The sequence below is a fragment of the Mobula hypostoma genome, chromosome 17, assembly GCF_963921235.1.
Source record: "Mobula hypostoma chromosome 17, sMobHyp1.1, whole genome shotgun sequence".
NCBI lineage: Eukaryota > Metazoa > Chordata > Chondrichthyes > Myliobatiformes > Myliobatidae > Mobula > Mobula hypostoma.
Window position 1 is genome coordinate 46,602,756 of NC_086113.1, and position 18,140 is coordinate 46,620,895.

Genomic DNA, 18,140 nt, shown 5'->3' on the forward strand with positions numbered 1-18,140 from the left:
GGGTGGGGAAAGTGAAAATATGTTCAGCTTTAACTGTATGACACATCACTGCAACCTGACTGCATGCTGAGCATAACTGAGACATCAGTAATGCACATTATGCCCCAAGAAGTGACAGCAAAATTGCAAATGGACCAGATGTAGCAATACTGGCAATGCAATGCTGCATTGTTTTCAAGAAAGAATAAGAGTAAGGGTAATTAGACAGAAAAGATAATGAGTTGAATTGAGGAACTTTGCAGGATGTTTTTAGTGTAACCCTATCAGAGATAATACCTTTGTTCTGTCTATCTCTTCCCCACCTTCACTGTTATTGAAAACTTGCTTGTTTTCTCTTTCCCTTTTTTAACAAAGGGACATGAAATTTGTTTTTCATTCAACGGTGTTTCCAGAAATTTCTGTTTTTATTTCACATTTCCAATATTTGTGGTTTATTTTGTTTTCCTTATAAATCAGATAGTGAAGATGAAATAGCAGGGCGCACAAAATATTAACATTAAAGAAGGTTCTTAAAGGAAGAATACAGATTAAGTATTTTACTGAAATCTGTTGAAGCATTATAGTTCTTTGGGGCATAGGCTGTGTTCAAAACAGTGTTCTAGTACACCATGTCCCTGAACATAAAGGAAAACAGTAGTTTATAGAATCCTAGAAATTTTTACAAGTCATTCAGACATAACAAAACCCTGCAATTTCCTGGTAGAATAACACCAACCACCTTTTCCCTCCATGGACGTATAATTTTTGTGTCTTTTGAAGGTCCTGGTTGATTCTATTTTGAATTCTTGATAACTCCTGTTTGTTTATTTTTAAATCCCGTTGCATTTCTCTTGTCTAGTTTTCCTATAATTTTAAGGCTGTGTCATTATCTTAGTTCTTCACCACTCACCCGCCCCCCCCCACCCCCACTTTTTAAAAATGTTTGATTTCTATCTTTTCCTAGTTCTGAGGAAAGATCATTGACCAGAAATGTTAACTCACATTTTCTTCCATAAACCTATTGAACTTTTCCAGCATTTTATACTTCAGATTTCCAACTTGCCGCAGTACTTCCCTTAAGTATATTGTTGCTATGTTTATCATGATCTTACAAGTTCTTGTTTCAGGGTCTGCCCTTTAGATTAGAGTACTGCCAATGCCACTCTATTATTAAGTAGTAAAAAATAAACTAGGAAGTTTAGAGAAACACACAAAATGCTGGAGGAACTCAGCAGGTCAGGTGGCATCTGTGGAGGGAAACAAACAGTCAATGTTTCAGGCTGAGACCCTTCATCTGGAAAGAAAGAGTAGAAACCAGAATAAAAGGGCAGAGGGAGTGGGAGCAGCAGGAGCTGGTGGGTGATGGGTGAATCCAAGAGAGGCGAGATAGGTAGGAGGAGAGATGATGTAAGAAGCTGGGAGGTGATCAGTGAAAATAAGATGGAATCCAATAGGGGATGACAGTAGACCATGGAATAAAGAGTAAGAAGGTGGGAACCAGAGGGAGGAAGGAATGTGTGGATGGACAGGTTGGGGGGAGCGAGGATGGAGAAAGAGAAGAGGTTAAGGAGCCAGAAGGACGTAGGAAAATAAAAAGCGAGGGGGTAAACAGAGCAGAGTGGTTACCAGAAATTAGAAATTGATGCTGTTGCTCTCAAGTTGGAGATTACTGTGTTTCCATTGAACTAGTATGTTCTTTCTTTGTCCAGAATAAGTTGAAGAAGTTGGTAAATTCAGTGTCTTAAACAATGTGACTGCCATTGGAATGATATGCAAACTATGTGAGGGAGTTATCTTAAAATATTTAGATTTAGTGTGGCTTACGGAATTTCAAAGATTTCATATGACCAATTAGATATTCGCTGCAGGGACGGAACAATGGTATGGGACTGTTTAGAGACCTGGTATAAATATAATGGACTGAATGCCAGCTTGTGTCATAATGACTTTCTGTAAGATACAAAAATGAAAGAACACATTTGGTAGCAACCTACAGTACTGTGCAAAAGTCTAAATCTAGGGTGCCTAAAACTTTTGCACAGTACTGTAGTAATTTTATGTATTGCACTGTACTGCTGCAAAAAAAAACATGTTTCATGATATATGTGAGTGGTGATGAACCTAATTCTGACATGGGTCTCTCTTGTGTACTGAGTGTGAGAAGGGGGCAGGGAAAGGAGTATCATGGTTGGGAAAAAGGAAAGGGAAGAGGAGATGGAAAGGGGAGGGAGCAGGAAGTAAAGTTCTAAACCTTTCGAAGTAAATTTATTACCAAAGGGCATATATATCACTATATACAACACTGAAATTCATTTTCCTGCGGGTACACTTATTAGTGGATAGTGGTTCATCCATTGTCATCGATGAAGACCTCGACACCATTAGTCACTTTGAGACTGGGTGCGGTGTGTCTGAAGATGACTGGTCAGGCCAATTCGGGCACGGAATATCCTGGCACATGTTGGGCAGACGTGTAGGCACTGCAGTTGGTGCGCTGGTGGCTCTGGACTTGCGCAGCTCCCGCTTATGTTGTGCTTCAGCAATGCGCCTTGCTTCGTAAGCTTGACGGCCCTTGTGGATGAGGTCACGCCAGGTAGGGCGGTTTTGTGCCAGCATTTCCCAGGAGGTCGTGTCTATGTCAAATGGCTTCAGGGAGGCCTTTAGTGTGACCTTGTAATGTTTCTTCTGCCCTCCATGTGAGCACCTTCCAGCAGAGGATTCCCCAAAAAGGAGCTGCTTGGGTATGCGCTCGTCTGGCATGCGGATGACATGACCTGCCCACCGGGTCTGTGCTCTCATCAGCAGTGTGTGGACTGATGGTAGACTTGCTCTAAAGAGAACTTCAGTGTCTGGTACTTTGTCTTGCCATCTGATGCCTAATATTCTGCGAAGACAAGTCATGTGGAAATGGTTGGGCTGTCTTGCATGCCTTCGATACACAGTCCACGTTTCACAGGCATACAGGAGGGTAGTGAGTACCACAGCTCTGTAGACCTTCAGTTTGGTTGCTGGGCTGATTCCTTGATGTTCCCATACAGTGGAGCGCAGTCTACCGAAAGCAGAACTTGCCTTCACTATTCTGCAGTTAACTTCTGTATCAGCAGTCACTGCTCGGGAGAGGGTGCTGCCAAGGTAAGTAAGCTGGTCCACTGCCTGCAGTTTCTGTCCTGTGACTGTGATTTTTGGTTATGTGTACAGTGCATGAGGGGCAAGCTGGTGCATGACTTCAGACTTTTTGATGTTGATGGTGAGTCCAAAGTTGTCACAAGCCGTGGAGAATTTGTCCATATTGACTTGCATCTCCGGCTCCGAGCCAGCATACAAGGCATAGTAGAGTAATATCCGTCAAACAATTAATGAAAGACTGCACCAATTTGGGTGTTCACCCAGTGTGCAAAAGATATTAAACTGCCCAAATACAAAAAGAAAGTATAAATAAATAAATAAGCAATAAATTTCATCTCATGTTCTTGATGAATCCTTGAAAGTAAGTCCATAGGTTGTGGAAACATTTCATTGATGGGGCAAGTGAAGTTATCCCCTTTGGTTCAAGAGCCTGATCATTGACAGACCAGAGAGACATTCTGTGATGATCAGGAAACCAATTGTTTGGAATCAAATGACCTTGCCTGTTGTTTCAGAGCTCGGTGCCTCTGACACCCTTTGATGTGACTTACTTCCACTTTGGATCTATAGTTCTGAGCTAACCTAAGAGTCTTGCAGATTGTACCAAAGTTCACCAGGAAGTATCTATTCAGAGATTGTGAGTTTGCATATTCCTTCTGGCATTTACACTAGGCCCACGCATGCTCCCAGTGTAGAGCTCAGTGTTTTCAGTGTTGTCCTAGTGCCCTTCTGTTTAGAATAGTCAATTTGTATTTCTTCATGGAAGTTTTGAGGTCATTGAATCTTTTGCTCTGTTCATTGATAACCTTTTTCCAAGGCAGAGCTTGCAAAAGAGTGTTAATTGCAGGAGATTAATATCAGCAGTGTGAGTGATACTGAATTCAGTCCTACAACAGAACCACTATTGGAGATCACTAATTTTTTTATTCACCCTGTAGTTTTGGTCTCACATTACCACCATGTATGAAACATTTCCCGTAACAGCTTTACTGAATAACTGGGCATACTAACTTTAATCACTGTGAGGGCTAGGACAGGTATTATAAAAGTCTGAAATTTTCTAGGTGTGCACTCTAGATCAGAAATTTGTACTTAGCTCATTTAAATGAAACCGAGATGATGGTAAAACTCACTGCCTACTTTGTAGATGAATGTTTAGGGCATTTCCCTTTGTAATGGGGTTGGTGGTGATTGTTGGTTGCCTAGAGTTCTGTCCGAGCTCAACTTAGACTAATATTGAAGCGGTCTACCAATCTACGACTTTACCTGTGAATCTGCCAGGGTCGTCTGTTGTGTCTGCTGCTCCTGACGTGGCCTCCTCTACGTTGGTGAGACACGTCGTAGATTGGTAGACCGTTTCAAGCACTTCTGCATCATTAGCCACTAACAGGACTTCCTCAGGGTGGAGGAGTAACACCTTACATTTGGTCAGGGTACCCTCCAACCTGATGGCATGATTATGGATTTCTCCTTCCAATAAACCATTCACAACCTCCCCCCCCCCCCATTCCCCACACTGACATTTTATTTCTTCTAACCTGCCTATTGTTTCCCTCTGGGTCCCCTCCTCCTTAACTTTCTCTTGTGGTCAACTCTCCTCTCTTATCAGATTCCTTCTCCTTCTCCAGCCCTTAATCTTTCCTATCCACCTGGCTTCATCTGTCATCTTCTAGCTACCCTCCTTTCCCTCCCCCCCCCACCTTTTTATTCTGGCATCTTCCCCCTTCATTCTCAGTCCTGAAGAAGGATCTCGGCCCAAAACATCAAATATATATTCATTTCCGTAGATGCTGCCTCACCTGCTGAGTTCCTGCAGCATTTTGTGTGTGGTGCTGAAGAAGTATTCCTTCTCTGTAATTTTAGTAGGTTGTTGTGTGAAGTTTGATACTTGATAATGGGGCATACAATTAACGTTTTAGAGGAAGGAAATTGGGAATGTACAGAAGACCAGATTTAACATAATACACAGACCTGATGACTGCTGGAGAAGGTTATGGAAATTGATATGCCAACCCACAGTGATCTGAAGATTATGAGGATTATATGTTATGTAATTTTAAACTTATAAGATTTTAAATGCAAAGGATTTTTATTGAACTGTTGATGAATCTTGGTATTTTGCTTAACAACCACATGGGTTTCCTCTGGGTGCTCCGGTTTCTCCACACATTTCAAAGATTCACAGTAAGGTTAGTGAGTTGTGGGCATGCTGTGTTGGCACTGAAAGCATGGCAACACTTGCAGGCGAACCCCAGCACAATCTTCAGACTGTGCGGGATATTGATGCAAAATGATGCATTTCATGGTATATTTTACTGTTTTGATATACATATGACAAATAAAGCTGAACTTCAGTCGGTGCAATCATGCCCTAATTTTACATTTTATCGATAACTGTAAAAGCATAAAGTCTGTGACATTGGAGACTCATGCATAACTGGAAACACTTACTTTCTTTCTTTTTCAATCTTTTTATTAGTTTCATAAAATATAAACATAACATAGCAATAATACAAATTGTTGGAAATACATTGTTATACTTAAAATGAGTAATTATAAAACCAAATAGTATAAATTGACAAAACTCCCAATTGTGTAGGATGACAAAGAATAATACAGGGCAAAAAAAACTAGAAAAAAAAATCATGAAAAAAAGAAAAAAAAACAAACCCCACCCCCAAAAAAACTAAACTAAACAGAATTAGTCAGCTAAACTAAAAGACTTGAGTAATTCTAACAACGTAAAAATGGGAGAGAAGAAAACCTTAGTGTCAACGACTCCATTCCTCTCAACCAACAGTACAGAAAAGTAAAATAAGTCAAATTACATCATATGAAAATGCTGAATAAATGGCCTCCAAGTTTTTTCAAATTTAATGGAAGAGTCATAAACCACACTTCTAATTTTTTCCAAGTTCAAACACAACATAGTTTGTGAAAACCAGTGGAATACAGTAGGAGGGAAACACTTACTAAGGATTGTTCACCAGCCTGCCACATTGTTTTCAATTAAAACATTAAAATTAACTAAATTTGATTCTTGCTGTTTTATATGAATACTGTTTACTTGAATAGGTGCTGAGGGTTCAGGAAAATATTGATCTTAAAATAAAAAAGCACAATTAGAGTAATTGTACAAAGTAGAATAGAATTATAGAAACATAGAAAACCTACAGCACAATACAGGCCCTTCGGCCCACAAAGCTGTGCCAAGCATGTCCTTACCTTAGAAATTACCTAGGGTTACCACATAGCCCTCTATTTTTCTGAGCTCCATGTACCTGTCCAGGAGTCTCTTAAAAGACCCTATCATATCTGCCTCCACCACCGTCGCGGGCAGCCCATTCCACGCACTCAAGACTCTGTGTAAAAAAAACTTACCCCTGACATCTCCTCTGTACCTACTCCCAAGCACCTTAAAACTGTGCCCTCTCATAGCCCTGGGAAAAAGCCTATGACTATCCGCACGATCAATTTTATGCACCTCTATCAAGTCACCTCTCATCCTCCGTCTCTCCAAGGAGAAAAGGCTGAGTTCACTCAACCTATTTTCATAAGGCATGCTCCCCAATCCAGGCAACATCCTTGTAAATCTCCTCTGCACGCTTTCTATGGTTTCCACATCCTTCCTATAGTGGTATCTTCTTCATGAAGAACTTCTGCTTACATGTGGCATATTTAATCTTGTAAAGACAGATAAATGTTATCAAACAAAGTTTTAACTAAGTAAATATGAGAAGACACCAAAAGATTATTCAGAGTTGGAACGTAATAAGAAAAATCTTAAAGGAGGAAAATGAAAGGGAAAGAGGTTTTAGGAGCAAAATCAGATCTTAAAAGTCTTAAGAAGTAAAGGTTTGACTAGTGTTTTTTTCAGATAATCCTCAACATATCAGGATATTGTGTGTGTGTGTGTGTGTGTGTGTGCGCGCCCTTAACTCCTGGTGGAGTCGTCAGGGTGCCGTCATGACAAGTTTTTTGGTATACTCATCGTACAGCGTGTCTTCGGCATCTGAAACTTGGCGGAGCCCATCCCTCTCCAGGTTTTTTTTATGAGGTCAAGTTGTTAGCTCAACATTCAACCCAGGCACGGATGGAGAGCGTGCAAGGGAGCCGGCCGAATTTGAACTCAGGACTTCTCGCCCCGAAGTCCAGAGCTGATGCCACTACTCCACCAGCCGGTAGATATCAGGATTAAGTTTGATAATTTGATTGGTAAAGTGAGATTACAGAGATAAGGAGCAAATCATTAGAGGGGTTTGTGAATAAAGATAAGATTTTTAAAGCTGAGTCACTGCTTAAATGGAAGCCGCTGTGAGTCATTAGTATAGAGATGATGGATGAGTGGGACTTGGTACAATTTATGACAATAAAAGGTTTAGAACATAGAAAGAAAAAAAACAGCTTGGAATTTGTCAGAATAATGGAGTCTAGAGCTGGCAGAGGATAGATATGGGTCTTTGCAGTAAATGATCTGCTATTAAGATCCACCTTTGTCAAGAATGAAACTTAGTGAGACACCAGAGGCAACAATGCATGAATAATGAAAATAAGCACTATAGGTCCAGCTGGTGGCATAATGACAACAGCGCCAGACCCGGGAGTGGAGGTTCCTGGGTTCGAAACCAGTTGAGTCCGCTCTTGAGTACGCTTTCCATCCATGCTGGGTGGAATGTCGAGATCACAACTCGACCTCGTAAAATAAAGGGAAAAATACTGCGAAAATATCTGTGTGAGGAGTGGCGCGACACACAGTCTCTCTCTCGTTCCGCGCCTTGTAAAAAGCCATGAAAAAGACGTCATCACGGACACGCACATGCAGACACACACTTACAGATGCGCACACACGCACAGACTTGCCACACATAGACGCACACGCACGCAGGCACACACCAAAAAAAAAGAAAATAAGCACTATAGATGAATTTCTGACTTAAGAAATTTAAAATAAAAGCAACTGAGAGATTGAAATTTCCCATCAACTGAATACCTAAGGGGAAAGGTGGAGGAGAATAATGTGGCCAACCACTTTGCAGACAAGTGATGAAAGATGATGGTAAAAGAGTCAGGAAGGATGTTTCTTGTCACTGTGGCTAAACTTTCATTTTAGCAGAAATTATTGGATGGATTCAACACATGTCAACGAAAGATGAGCCTTAATTTAAGACAGTATCAATTTTGAGAACTTTGGAAAGGAAAGAAAATAGAAAAGTACCATTAGCTTGCAAGGACTGATAGATTACGTAAAATTGAGTTTATTATGTGCACAGTGAGGTACGGTGCACTGTAAAACTTGAAGCAGCATCAGAGGCACACAGGTACTGACAGCATACAGAATATAGATTATACTTAAAGTTATACTGTACAGTGAGGAATAAACACTCATTATGCAGGCAGTAGATCAGGGATAGCTTTGCTTTGAGGAGAGGATATTTGAAGAAGAAGGAAGTAATAACTAAGAAAGAGAACTATTAATATTTAATAAAATGGGAGTCAACAAGAAGGTAGAGTTGGCAATTTAGTGGAATTGGTTCAAGGGAAGAGGAAGCTGTTTATATGATTTGGTTTGGAGCGCAGCATGTGTAGAAGGATGAGAGAAACTAGTAAAGTACTTGTTCAGAGTTTATGTGGGCAAGAAACTTAGAGGAAGTTTGAGTATGTTAGCTTGACAGGAAGGAAGTTGCAGAGGAAACTCATGAACTGGTTCTTATGCTGCCTTTGGCTTCTTGCATGAGGGAGTAATGACAAATAAGAAAGCAAGAGTAGCTTATGACTGCAAGAGGCTAAAGAAGCAGGGAGTTATCTTAGCACCCCAGGAGTAGTAAATGACTTTGCAGATAAAAGCATGGCTTTAATTGTGCTTGATTGCTGCTGACATGATAATCAGTGATTAATTGCCATTTTGTTAATGTCTACTTCCTCAGGATAGAAGGAAATTGAGATGGGGACTGTACTGAGAGGCAGGCAGGATGAAAGAGAACATAGTTTTAATGAGTTCCCTAACCTGATGGTTCTCATCATTGTGCATTAATTCACAATCCTTGATCATTGAAGAAAAGAAAATTCAAGTTGGTAAGGATATTAATTGAATTACATTGATATGGCATTTTTTTTTCTAGGATACAGCAGCTGAAACAGATGTTAGAAGATACTACTTCAGACAGTCAGAGTTGCAGTTCCTCAGATTCCAGTGAAAGGCACAAGAAGAAGAGAAAGAGAAAAGAGAAGAAAAGAAGGAAAAAGAAGAAGAAAAAGAAACACAAAGCTAAATAATCAAGTGACAGTTCAGAATAGGGCAAAAAGACTTGAATGTTACGTGTGTGTGATTTATTCCCCCCCCCCCCAGTGAAAAAAGGACTTCTATCTTCATTACAATATTTTGAGCAACATTATAAATATCACATTTTCAACAAGACTTGGAAGAAATTGCAAATCAACAAACCATGGCTTGTTATTTACAGGCCATATTTTACCTTCTGATCCTTAACCTGGTGTAGACAGATTAAGCACCAGACTGTGAGAATATTTCTGTTTTCATAGATTAGGTGGAGAAAGGCAGTACAGGTCGGCTTTCACTAATCCGGCACCATTGGGACCTGAGGAGTGCCCGATTAGTGAAAATGCCGAATTACAGAAGGATCACATTAAGCAATAGCTAACCGCCTCATCATACCTTTAAAATATCATATAAATCAGTACAAGTTAGATAATAATGAAACAGAAGTATTAAATGAGTAGCAAGTGAAATTTAATAAAGTAATATACTGTACAGGCACAAATAAAATAAAGGGTACAGGTAAATGTACAGGAACTAATTTATACAGAAAAGTTGGAACACTTCCGCTTCTAAAGTGAGACGTTTAATATACCTTCAGACAAAGTTACATGTCTGCAAGTGTGGGGTTGTCAGGATCATCAACATCTTCATTTTGAAAATGAGTGAAGCAGCAGGAACTGGTGCTGAAACTGGTTGGTGGCAGCACATCTGGGTGAGCAGAAGTTGATGGCACTGGATTTTGAAGTGTTAGCTCCCCTGTTGCACTTTTTCTAGCAATTTTTTAAAAACATATCTTCCAAGGTAAGCTGTTTCGTATATTTTGGTCTCTCTCTGATTAGCTGATCCTGCAGCATATAAACATTATTTCTTGCTCAGTTATAAAACTTCATTGCTCTAATCCTTTCAGCAATTCACCTGTCAACTTAATTAGCCAGTCAATAGAAAGTCTCTCTGCTATAACTTCCTCATCTTCATCACTGCTTTCTCCTCCAGTATCTTCCTTCTCTGGATGTACAGCCATCTGCACAATTTTCGAGTCAGTATAATGATGAACAGTAGGCTCATCCTCATCTATATTCATCCATTCTTCAACATTGCCATCATTGAACCTTGATGCAAGATCCTTGGCAGCAGGATTAGTTAGCCCTTGAGCAAAAGAAAGCAGTTCACGTATAATCTGTTTTTCCTTGGAAACTCTAAAGCCTGTAAAGTCATTTCCAGTGTCTTCACCAGGTGCAGACTCAAACATTGAACCTGGCCATAACCTATGCCAAACATTCTTCAGTGAGGATGGCTCACAGACCTCCAAGCATTAGCAGCACAGTAAATCATCTCTTTAATATTAAAATCCTTTATAAATTCCTTTACCGGTCTGCCAGCATTAATTGCACTCAAAAGGCGCCTCATAAACAGGGAACGGTACTTCAACTTGAGAGAAAGTAATATGCCATTGTCCAGGGGTTGAATTAATGATGTATAGTTAGGTGGCAGGAAGATACCGAAAACATTTTTTTTTACCAGGAGTTCTGCTTTCGGGTGTGCTGAACATTTGTCTAAAACAAGCATTATCTTACAGTTGTGGTGCAGGCCAACAGAGTCACAGTGAGCTCATGCTTTGGGAACGAAATAATTTTCAAACCATTCTACTGTGATGCTAGTTGTAATCCATCCGTTTTTGTTAGCACGGTAAATTACAGGAAATTGCGTCATACTTTTGAAGGCCCTGGGACGTAAACTTTTGCCAATGACCAGTAATTTACATCTGTGGGTTCCTGCAGCATTAGAGCAGCCTAGCAAAGTCACATGATCTCTTGATGCCTTATACCCTCTTGGCGATTCTGCATCTGCTGCTGTTAGTGTTCTTGGTGTACATCTCCAATACAAAGCAGTCTCATCAGCATTGCACACCTGCTTGGGGCTTAGTTTTTCATCGGAGACTAACTTGGCGAACTGGTCAACAAACTCTGCTGCTGCTTCCTTGTCTGCTGAATGTTTTTCACCACACACTGCACGAAGCTGTAAGCCATGATGCTGCTTGAACCAATGAAGCCAACCTTCACTAAAGTCACACTCATAATCTAGTCCTGGTTCTTCATGAAACACTTTTGCTTCTTCCTTCACCATATCTCCAGATAGTTCAACACCTTCACTTACACGAAGATTAAACCATATTACCAGCACTTTATCTAGTTCCGAACTTCTTCCGTCTTTTATTGTTTTTCTTACACACATCTGTTTCTTTGAGCCACTATCAGCAAAAAAATGTAGCAGTTTTTCTTTCTGTTTCTTTATATCGTACACTGTGGAAGAGCCAGTGTTGTAACACTCACACAAGCTTTTCACCGATACACCACTGTCCAGTTTTTTCAAGAGCTCAACCTTAACTTTAATGGATAATGTACAGTGTTTTCGCTTCACAGCACAAGGTGCATTTCCTTTACTCACTGGGGCCAAAAAAGAGCAAATGATATTAATAAATGCAGGAATTGTTTTTCTGTGCTTACAAGAGCGGGCCAACATGTGAACAGATCTAGCGCAACCAAAACAATGCACAGCAGATTGTTACGGTAGCCCAGGAAATTTGAACTCTGCCAGATTATCAAAGGTGCCGGATTACAGGTAGTCGGATTAGTGAAGATCGACCTGTACTTGATTCATATACTAAAGAAATGCAAATGTATCTTGTGTCAATGGAAATAAAAACAACTTCCCCACAAGCATGGTGAAAGCTTTTTTATTTTGTTTTCTTATAGAAGATATTTCTAAAATTACAAGAAAATTTGAGGGGAATAGGGATAATATTGTCATTGTGAGATTGAATAAGTTATTTGCAAATTAGAAACATATCTTACGTAGCATTGATCAGTGCCTTAATATATGCTGAAGGTTTTTACATTTTTTTAAGAAGACATCTATTGCTTTCTGTTTGGATTCCCATGTTCTGTTGGATGCACTCCACAAACATCATTAATGCAAGATAATTTCCAAATTATTATTTTAGTTCTGGGCTTTAGTAAAGAAGAAAAGTGAGATGTTTGTTGTGTTGTTGATGTTTGCAGAATACTTAGGCTTAAGCTGAAAATATATCTGGGAGCTAATTACTGTAACAAGGCGAGTCCCACGTGCTTGTGTTTTTTTATATAGTGGGCTACAGGTTGCATGCTATTATTTCAGATTGTCTTCTTCAGTAACAGTGATTTCTCATGTTTTAAGCAAAGTATCCACCTGCTCCTATTCCAGTTATAAAGTTGGAAAAGTTTAATATATTGTTAAATATTTGATAAATTGAAATAGTAAAATTCTATAGTACCGTTCACAAACAGGATAACTTGACCAACATCTATCCTTTGATCAACACCATTGAATAATATTGTCCTATCATTTATCTTTGTGCCCATCTTTAATCTTACAATGTACAAATTGCATACGGCATTTCTGCATGTTGTTATAATGATCACACCTCAAATTTTTTTTTTTGGCTTTGAAGCAGGTATATAAGTTGCTATATAAATATACCCATTCCTTGGCCTGCAAGGAGCAATGTTATGGAAGGTGTGCTTGTTACTTTTTAATCTGTCAAGCAATTTTGTATTTATTGGCAATTTTTGATACAATTTCAGGTAAGCATTCAAAGACTGAATAGGTAGATAAGAAAGAATGGTGGCAAGGTGAGTGTGGTGTAAAGGAGGAAAGCTAGAATGAAAGCAGGTAGGGGGCAAGGCAAAAGAGACTTGCTGGCTGGGTACATTTGCTTTCAATCCATACCAGAAGTGTAGTGGCAGATCCTAAAGGCAATCCTCCACTGCCACCACTGCCTTCTGTCAGAAAACAAATGAAATAAGTTTTAGAAATAAGTTTTAAAAAAAAGCCAGAAGTAGCAGCATAGTGCATGATTTTCTTTCATATGGTGGTATTGCTGGAATAGCTTGCAATTATTGCCTATTCCTATGGTACTAAGCTGCCATCTTGAACTTTTGAAGTCTTTGTGAAGGTACCAACACAGAACCCTGAGTAGAGTTTCCTTCAACAACTGAATTCCATCAACAAGGTCAATGTATTTGAAATTCCCACCATCAGTGAGTTTTGAACAACTAGTTTTGTAATTAGAAAACTATCCTGAGTTGTCTTTGGTCACTGGATGTCCATAGTAGCAACCTAAATGCTGTATATCAATGATTTAAATGATGGAATAGATGGCTTTGTTGCCAAGTTTGCAAGTGATACAAAGATTGGTGGTGGGGCAGGTAGTGTTGAGGCAACAGGTAGGCTGCGGAAGGACTTAGACAGATTAGGAGAATGAGCAAGGGAGTTGCAAATGAAATACAATGCTAGAAAATGCATAGTTGTGCACTTTTGTAGAGGAAATGTGCAGCCTATTTTCTAAACGGAGAAATTGCAAAAGGATGCAAAGGGACTTGGGAGTCCTTGTATGGAATACCCTAAAGGTTAACTTGCAGGTAGAGTCAGTGGTGAGGAAGGCAAATGCAATGTTAGCATTTATTTCAAGAGGCCTCGAATATAAGAGCAGGAATGCGATGCTGAGGCATATAAGGTGCTGGTGAGGCCTCATCTTGAGTGTTGTGAACAGTTTTGGGCTCCTCATCTAAGAAAAGATGTGCTGGCATTGGAGAGGGTTCAGAGGAGGTTCACAAGGGTGATTCTGAGAATGAAAGGGTTATCATAGAGGAATATTTAATAGCTCTGGGTCTATACTCACTGGAATTTAGAACGACAAGGGTAGATCTCATTGAAACCTTTCACACGTTGAATGGCCTAGACAGAGTAGATATGGAAAGGATGTTTCCCATGGTGGGAAAGAAGGCATAGCCTCAGAACAGAGGGGCATCAATGTAAAACTGAAATGTGGAGAAATTTCTTTAGCCAGTGGGTGGTGAATTTGTGGAATTGATGACCACAGGCAACTGTGGAGGTCAGGACATTGGGTATATCCAAGGCAGAGCTTGCTAGGTTCTTGATTGGACATGGCATCAAAGGTTACGGGGAGAAAGCTGAGGAGGGGAAAAAAGGATCAGCCATGATTGAATGGTGGTGCAACTCGATGGGCCAAATGGCCTGATTCTGCTCCTATGTCATATGGTCTAAAGCTGTTTAACATAACGCATCCACTGCAGCAGTAAAATAAGTCTCTATTTTGTTATTCAACGTTGTGCAATGTCATGTGAAATCAATAAGTAGGTAAGTGAAGCTATACATTTATAATGTGGCAATAAAAAGAAATGCATTTAAATTAATGTTTTATCTTTACAGATGATCCAAAGTGCTTTAGAATCAATTATATAATTTGAAGTTGTACTGTAAATGAGGTAAACATTAGCCAAATTGTACATTACAAAGTTTTCCAGAATAGCACTGTCAAACATGATCAGACAATTTGTTTTTTGGAGATTGTTCAAGACAAATCTGTTTTTACTTTCAAATTGTGTAGGTAACAATGTACAGTACATGAAAACTAAGAGGGCAGTCATGGTTATAGTTTAACCTGCATCCAGGATATCCTAAGTATCAATTCACCGCACAACATTGTGTTGATTAAACTTCGATAGGTTGTACTTGCACATTAATCACCACAGAGGATCCTGCACACATCATGTGCTGTCTAAATGTGTGCAAAAGGTGCTGAGAAGTTGCAGTAGTTCCATGATTCCAGTCCATACCTGTGGCTTGCAAAAATCATTGGTCACCCATTGACATGTGTCTTAATAATGTGCCCTGCCTGCCAGAACCAAGCCTAGGCAGTGGTTTGGTACCGAGAACCTCTCATGCAGCTCTCTGACCTAGTCTTTCCAGATAAAGCTTCAAGGCCCACAAATGCAGTACTTCATTAATACTGTACTGGAGGATCAGCATGGGCAATAAACTAAGAAATATCTGATGCACATAGGAATGGAACATAAGTTGTCATGGGGGATTTTAACTTGCACATAGATTGGGTGAATTGAGTTGGTCATGGCAGTCTTGAAGGGGGCTTCACAGAACAAATCCATGCTAGCTTTCTTGAACAACATATTAGTGAATTTCAAAGGAAACTGCTATTTTAGATCTAGTTCTGTGCTAGTTTAGATCTTTCAGTGCGGGATTTTCTTGGAAAGGGTGATGCAGAATGATAAGAGTTTCTCATACAAATGAAGGGTGCTTTAGTTTGAGCTAAAGCCAGTATTTATGCTAGCCAGCTCCTCCCTACAATGGGATGAGGGAGGAGCTGGCTAGCATAGACTGGGAACGTAGGCTATATGTTGGGACAAGTGAGGAACAGTGGAAGACTTTCAAAGAGAGTTTTCACTGTGCTCAACAAAAGTATATTCCCATTAAAAACAAGGGTGGGGAGAACCAGCCTTGGACGAGTAAAGAACCATAGTACTAAACTAAAAGCTCATGTATACAAAGTTGCCAAGAGTAGTGGAAAACAGAAAGATTGGGAAGTAACGAAGAACCACTAAGCAAGCAATCATAAAGGAAAGGGAAGATAGATTATTAAAGTAAACTAGCCCAAAATTTAAAGATAGACAGTAAAAGTTTTCGTAATTAAGTAAAGTGGAAAAGAGTGGCTAAAATTCAAATAGGTCACTTGGAAGATGAGAAGAGGATTTAATATTGGGTAACATGGAAATAGTTGAGGCCTTGAATGATTATTTCGTTTTATTCTTCATGGTGGACATGTCTAACATGCCAAAGAAAGATGTTATGCATGCGATGGGAAGTGAGGACCTCGATACAATCGTCGTCACTAAAGAGGTAGTGATGAGCAAACTAGTGGGTCCAAAAATAGACAAGTCCCCTGTATCTGATGGGATGCATTATAGGGTACTGAAAGAAATGACAAAGGTTATAGTAGTGGTAGATAGGTTTGTGATAATTTACCAAACTTCTCTGAACTCTTGGCAGGCTCCAGGGGATTGGAAGTCAGCAAATGTTAAGCCACTGTATAAATTCATGAAGGGCAGGTCCTGGAGTTCTTTGAGGATATAATGAGTGTATGGATAGAATGGAATAAGTGGATGTTGTACTGTATACTTGGATTTCCAGATGTGTTTGATAAGGTGTTACATAAAAGATTTATCCATAAGGTAATGATGCATGGAGTTTGGAGTAATATATTAACATGGATGGAGGATTGGTTAAGCAATAAAATACATAGAATAGGAATAAATGGGTGTTTCCCTGGTTGGCAGTTAAGTGCTGCAGGGGCCAGTGCTGGACCAACAACTGTTCATGACATACATTAACAGTTTGGAAGAAGGGATCAAGAGTAGCATATCTAACTTTGTTGATAATACTAAATTGAGTGGAAAGCAAATAGTGTGGAGCATATGGGGAGTCTGCAGAGATATATAGATAAGTGAGTGGGCAAAGGTCTGGCAGGTGAAGTACAATACTGGTAAATGCAAGGGCAATCACTTTGGAAGGAAAAATGGAAGTTCAGGGTAGTACTTGGTAAAACTGCAACATTCTGTTGTGTAGAAGGTCTTTAGAGAACTGTGCATGAATCACAAAAGGTTGGTGTGCCAGTGCAACAGGTTATCAAGAAGGTAAATGGAATGTTGGACTTATTGCTAAAGGGATAGAACTTAAGAGCAGGGAGATTATGCTGCAACTGTACAGGGTACTGCTGAGGTCTTACCTGGAGAATTGTATACAGTTCTTGGGTTCCTTACTTGAGGAAAGGTGTAGAGGAGGTTCACCAGGTTGATACTGGAAGTGAGGAGTTTAGCCTATGAGGAGAAATGGAGTTACCAGGGACATTTTAGGATGGAGATGAGCAGAAGTTCATCACCAGAGAGTGGTGAATCTGGAATCTGCCCAGGAAAACAGTAGAGATTACTTCATTAAATATGTTTAATTTGCAGTTGGATAGATGTTTGCATAGTAAAGGAAATAAGGGCTATGGGGAAAAGGTATCTGTATTTCCTTGGGAGATGAGCACAGTCTGTAGAACTGAGGCAAAACAATAGTGCAGTCATGGACTTTATCCGTATTACAGAAGAGGAGGCGATTGCTATCTTGAGGCATATTATGGTGGATAAGTCCCCAGGGGCTGACAGGATGTCCCCCCAGACCTCATGGGGTGCCAGTGCAGACATTACAGGGACTTTGGCAGAGGTATTTAAAAATGATCTTAGCCACAGATAAGATGCTAGAGAATAGCCAATGTTGTTCCATTGTTCAAGAAAGGCTACAAAATAATAAGGGAAATTATCGGCTGGTGAGCTTGATGTCATTAATGGGTAAATTATTGCAAAGTATTCTAAGGGCTAGGAAGTAAATTTTACTCAAAGTTCAAAGTAAATTTCAAATTTTATTATCAAATTACATATACGTCACCAAACATATACAAACCTGAGATTGATTTTCTTGTGGGTAGATTCAGTAAATCTATCAAGTAGTAACTAACAGGATCAATGAAAAATCATTTGCGCAGAAGCCAACAAACTGTGCAAATTCAAATATAAATAAAAAGAACATAAGATAATGAGTCTGTAAAGAGAAATTATTGGTTGTAGGAACATTTCAATGATGGGACAAGTGAAGTTGAGTGTAGTTATCGCCTTTTATTCAAGAGCCTGATGGATACAGTATATAAGTACTTGGATAAACAGAGCCTGATAAGATTGTCAACACAGCTTTATGTCATGTCTAGTCAATCTTCCTGAGATTTTTGAGGAAGTTACCAGGAAAGCTGATGAAGGAAAGGCAATGGACATTGTCCGTCTTAACAAAGTCTCACATGGAGACTGAGAAA

At 39.6% G+C, this 18,140-nt stretch overlaps 1 protein-coding gene across 5 annotated transcripts in view; it reads left to right on the forward strand.

Moving 5' to 3' along the window:
* Positions 1–18,140, forward strand: part of rp9 (RP9 pre-mRNA splicing factor) — a 67,191-nt gene that overhangs the window by 23,948 nt on the left and 25,103 nt on the right. The window contains exon 7 of one of the 5 annotated variants that reach the window (XR_010020770.1): positions 9,225–9,361. The exons of 1 other annotated variant lie outside the window; for it this stretch is intronic. Coding sequence is in view for 3 of the 4 variants with exons in the window: in XM_063069845.1 (XP_062925915.1) it covers positions 3,018–3,318 (301 nt within the window). In the remaining variant the exon portion in view is untranslated. Of the gene's footprint in view, positions 1–3,017; positions 4,680–9,224; positions 9,379–18,140 lie in introns of those variants that run through there. 3 more of the 5 variants (XM_063069847.1, XM_063069846.1, XM_063069845.1) reach the window with 3 other exon arrangements.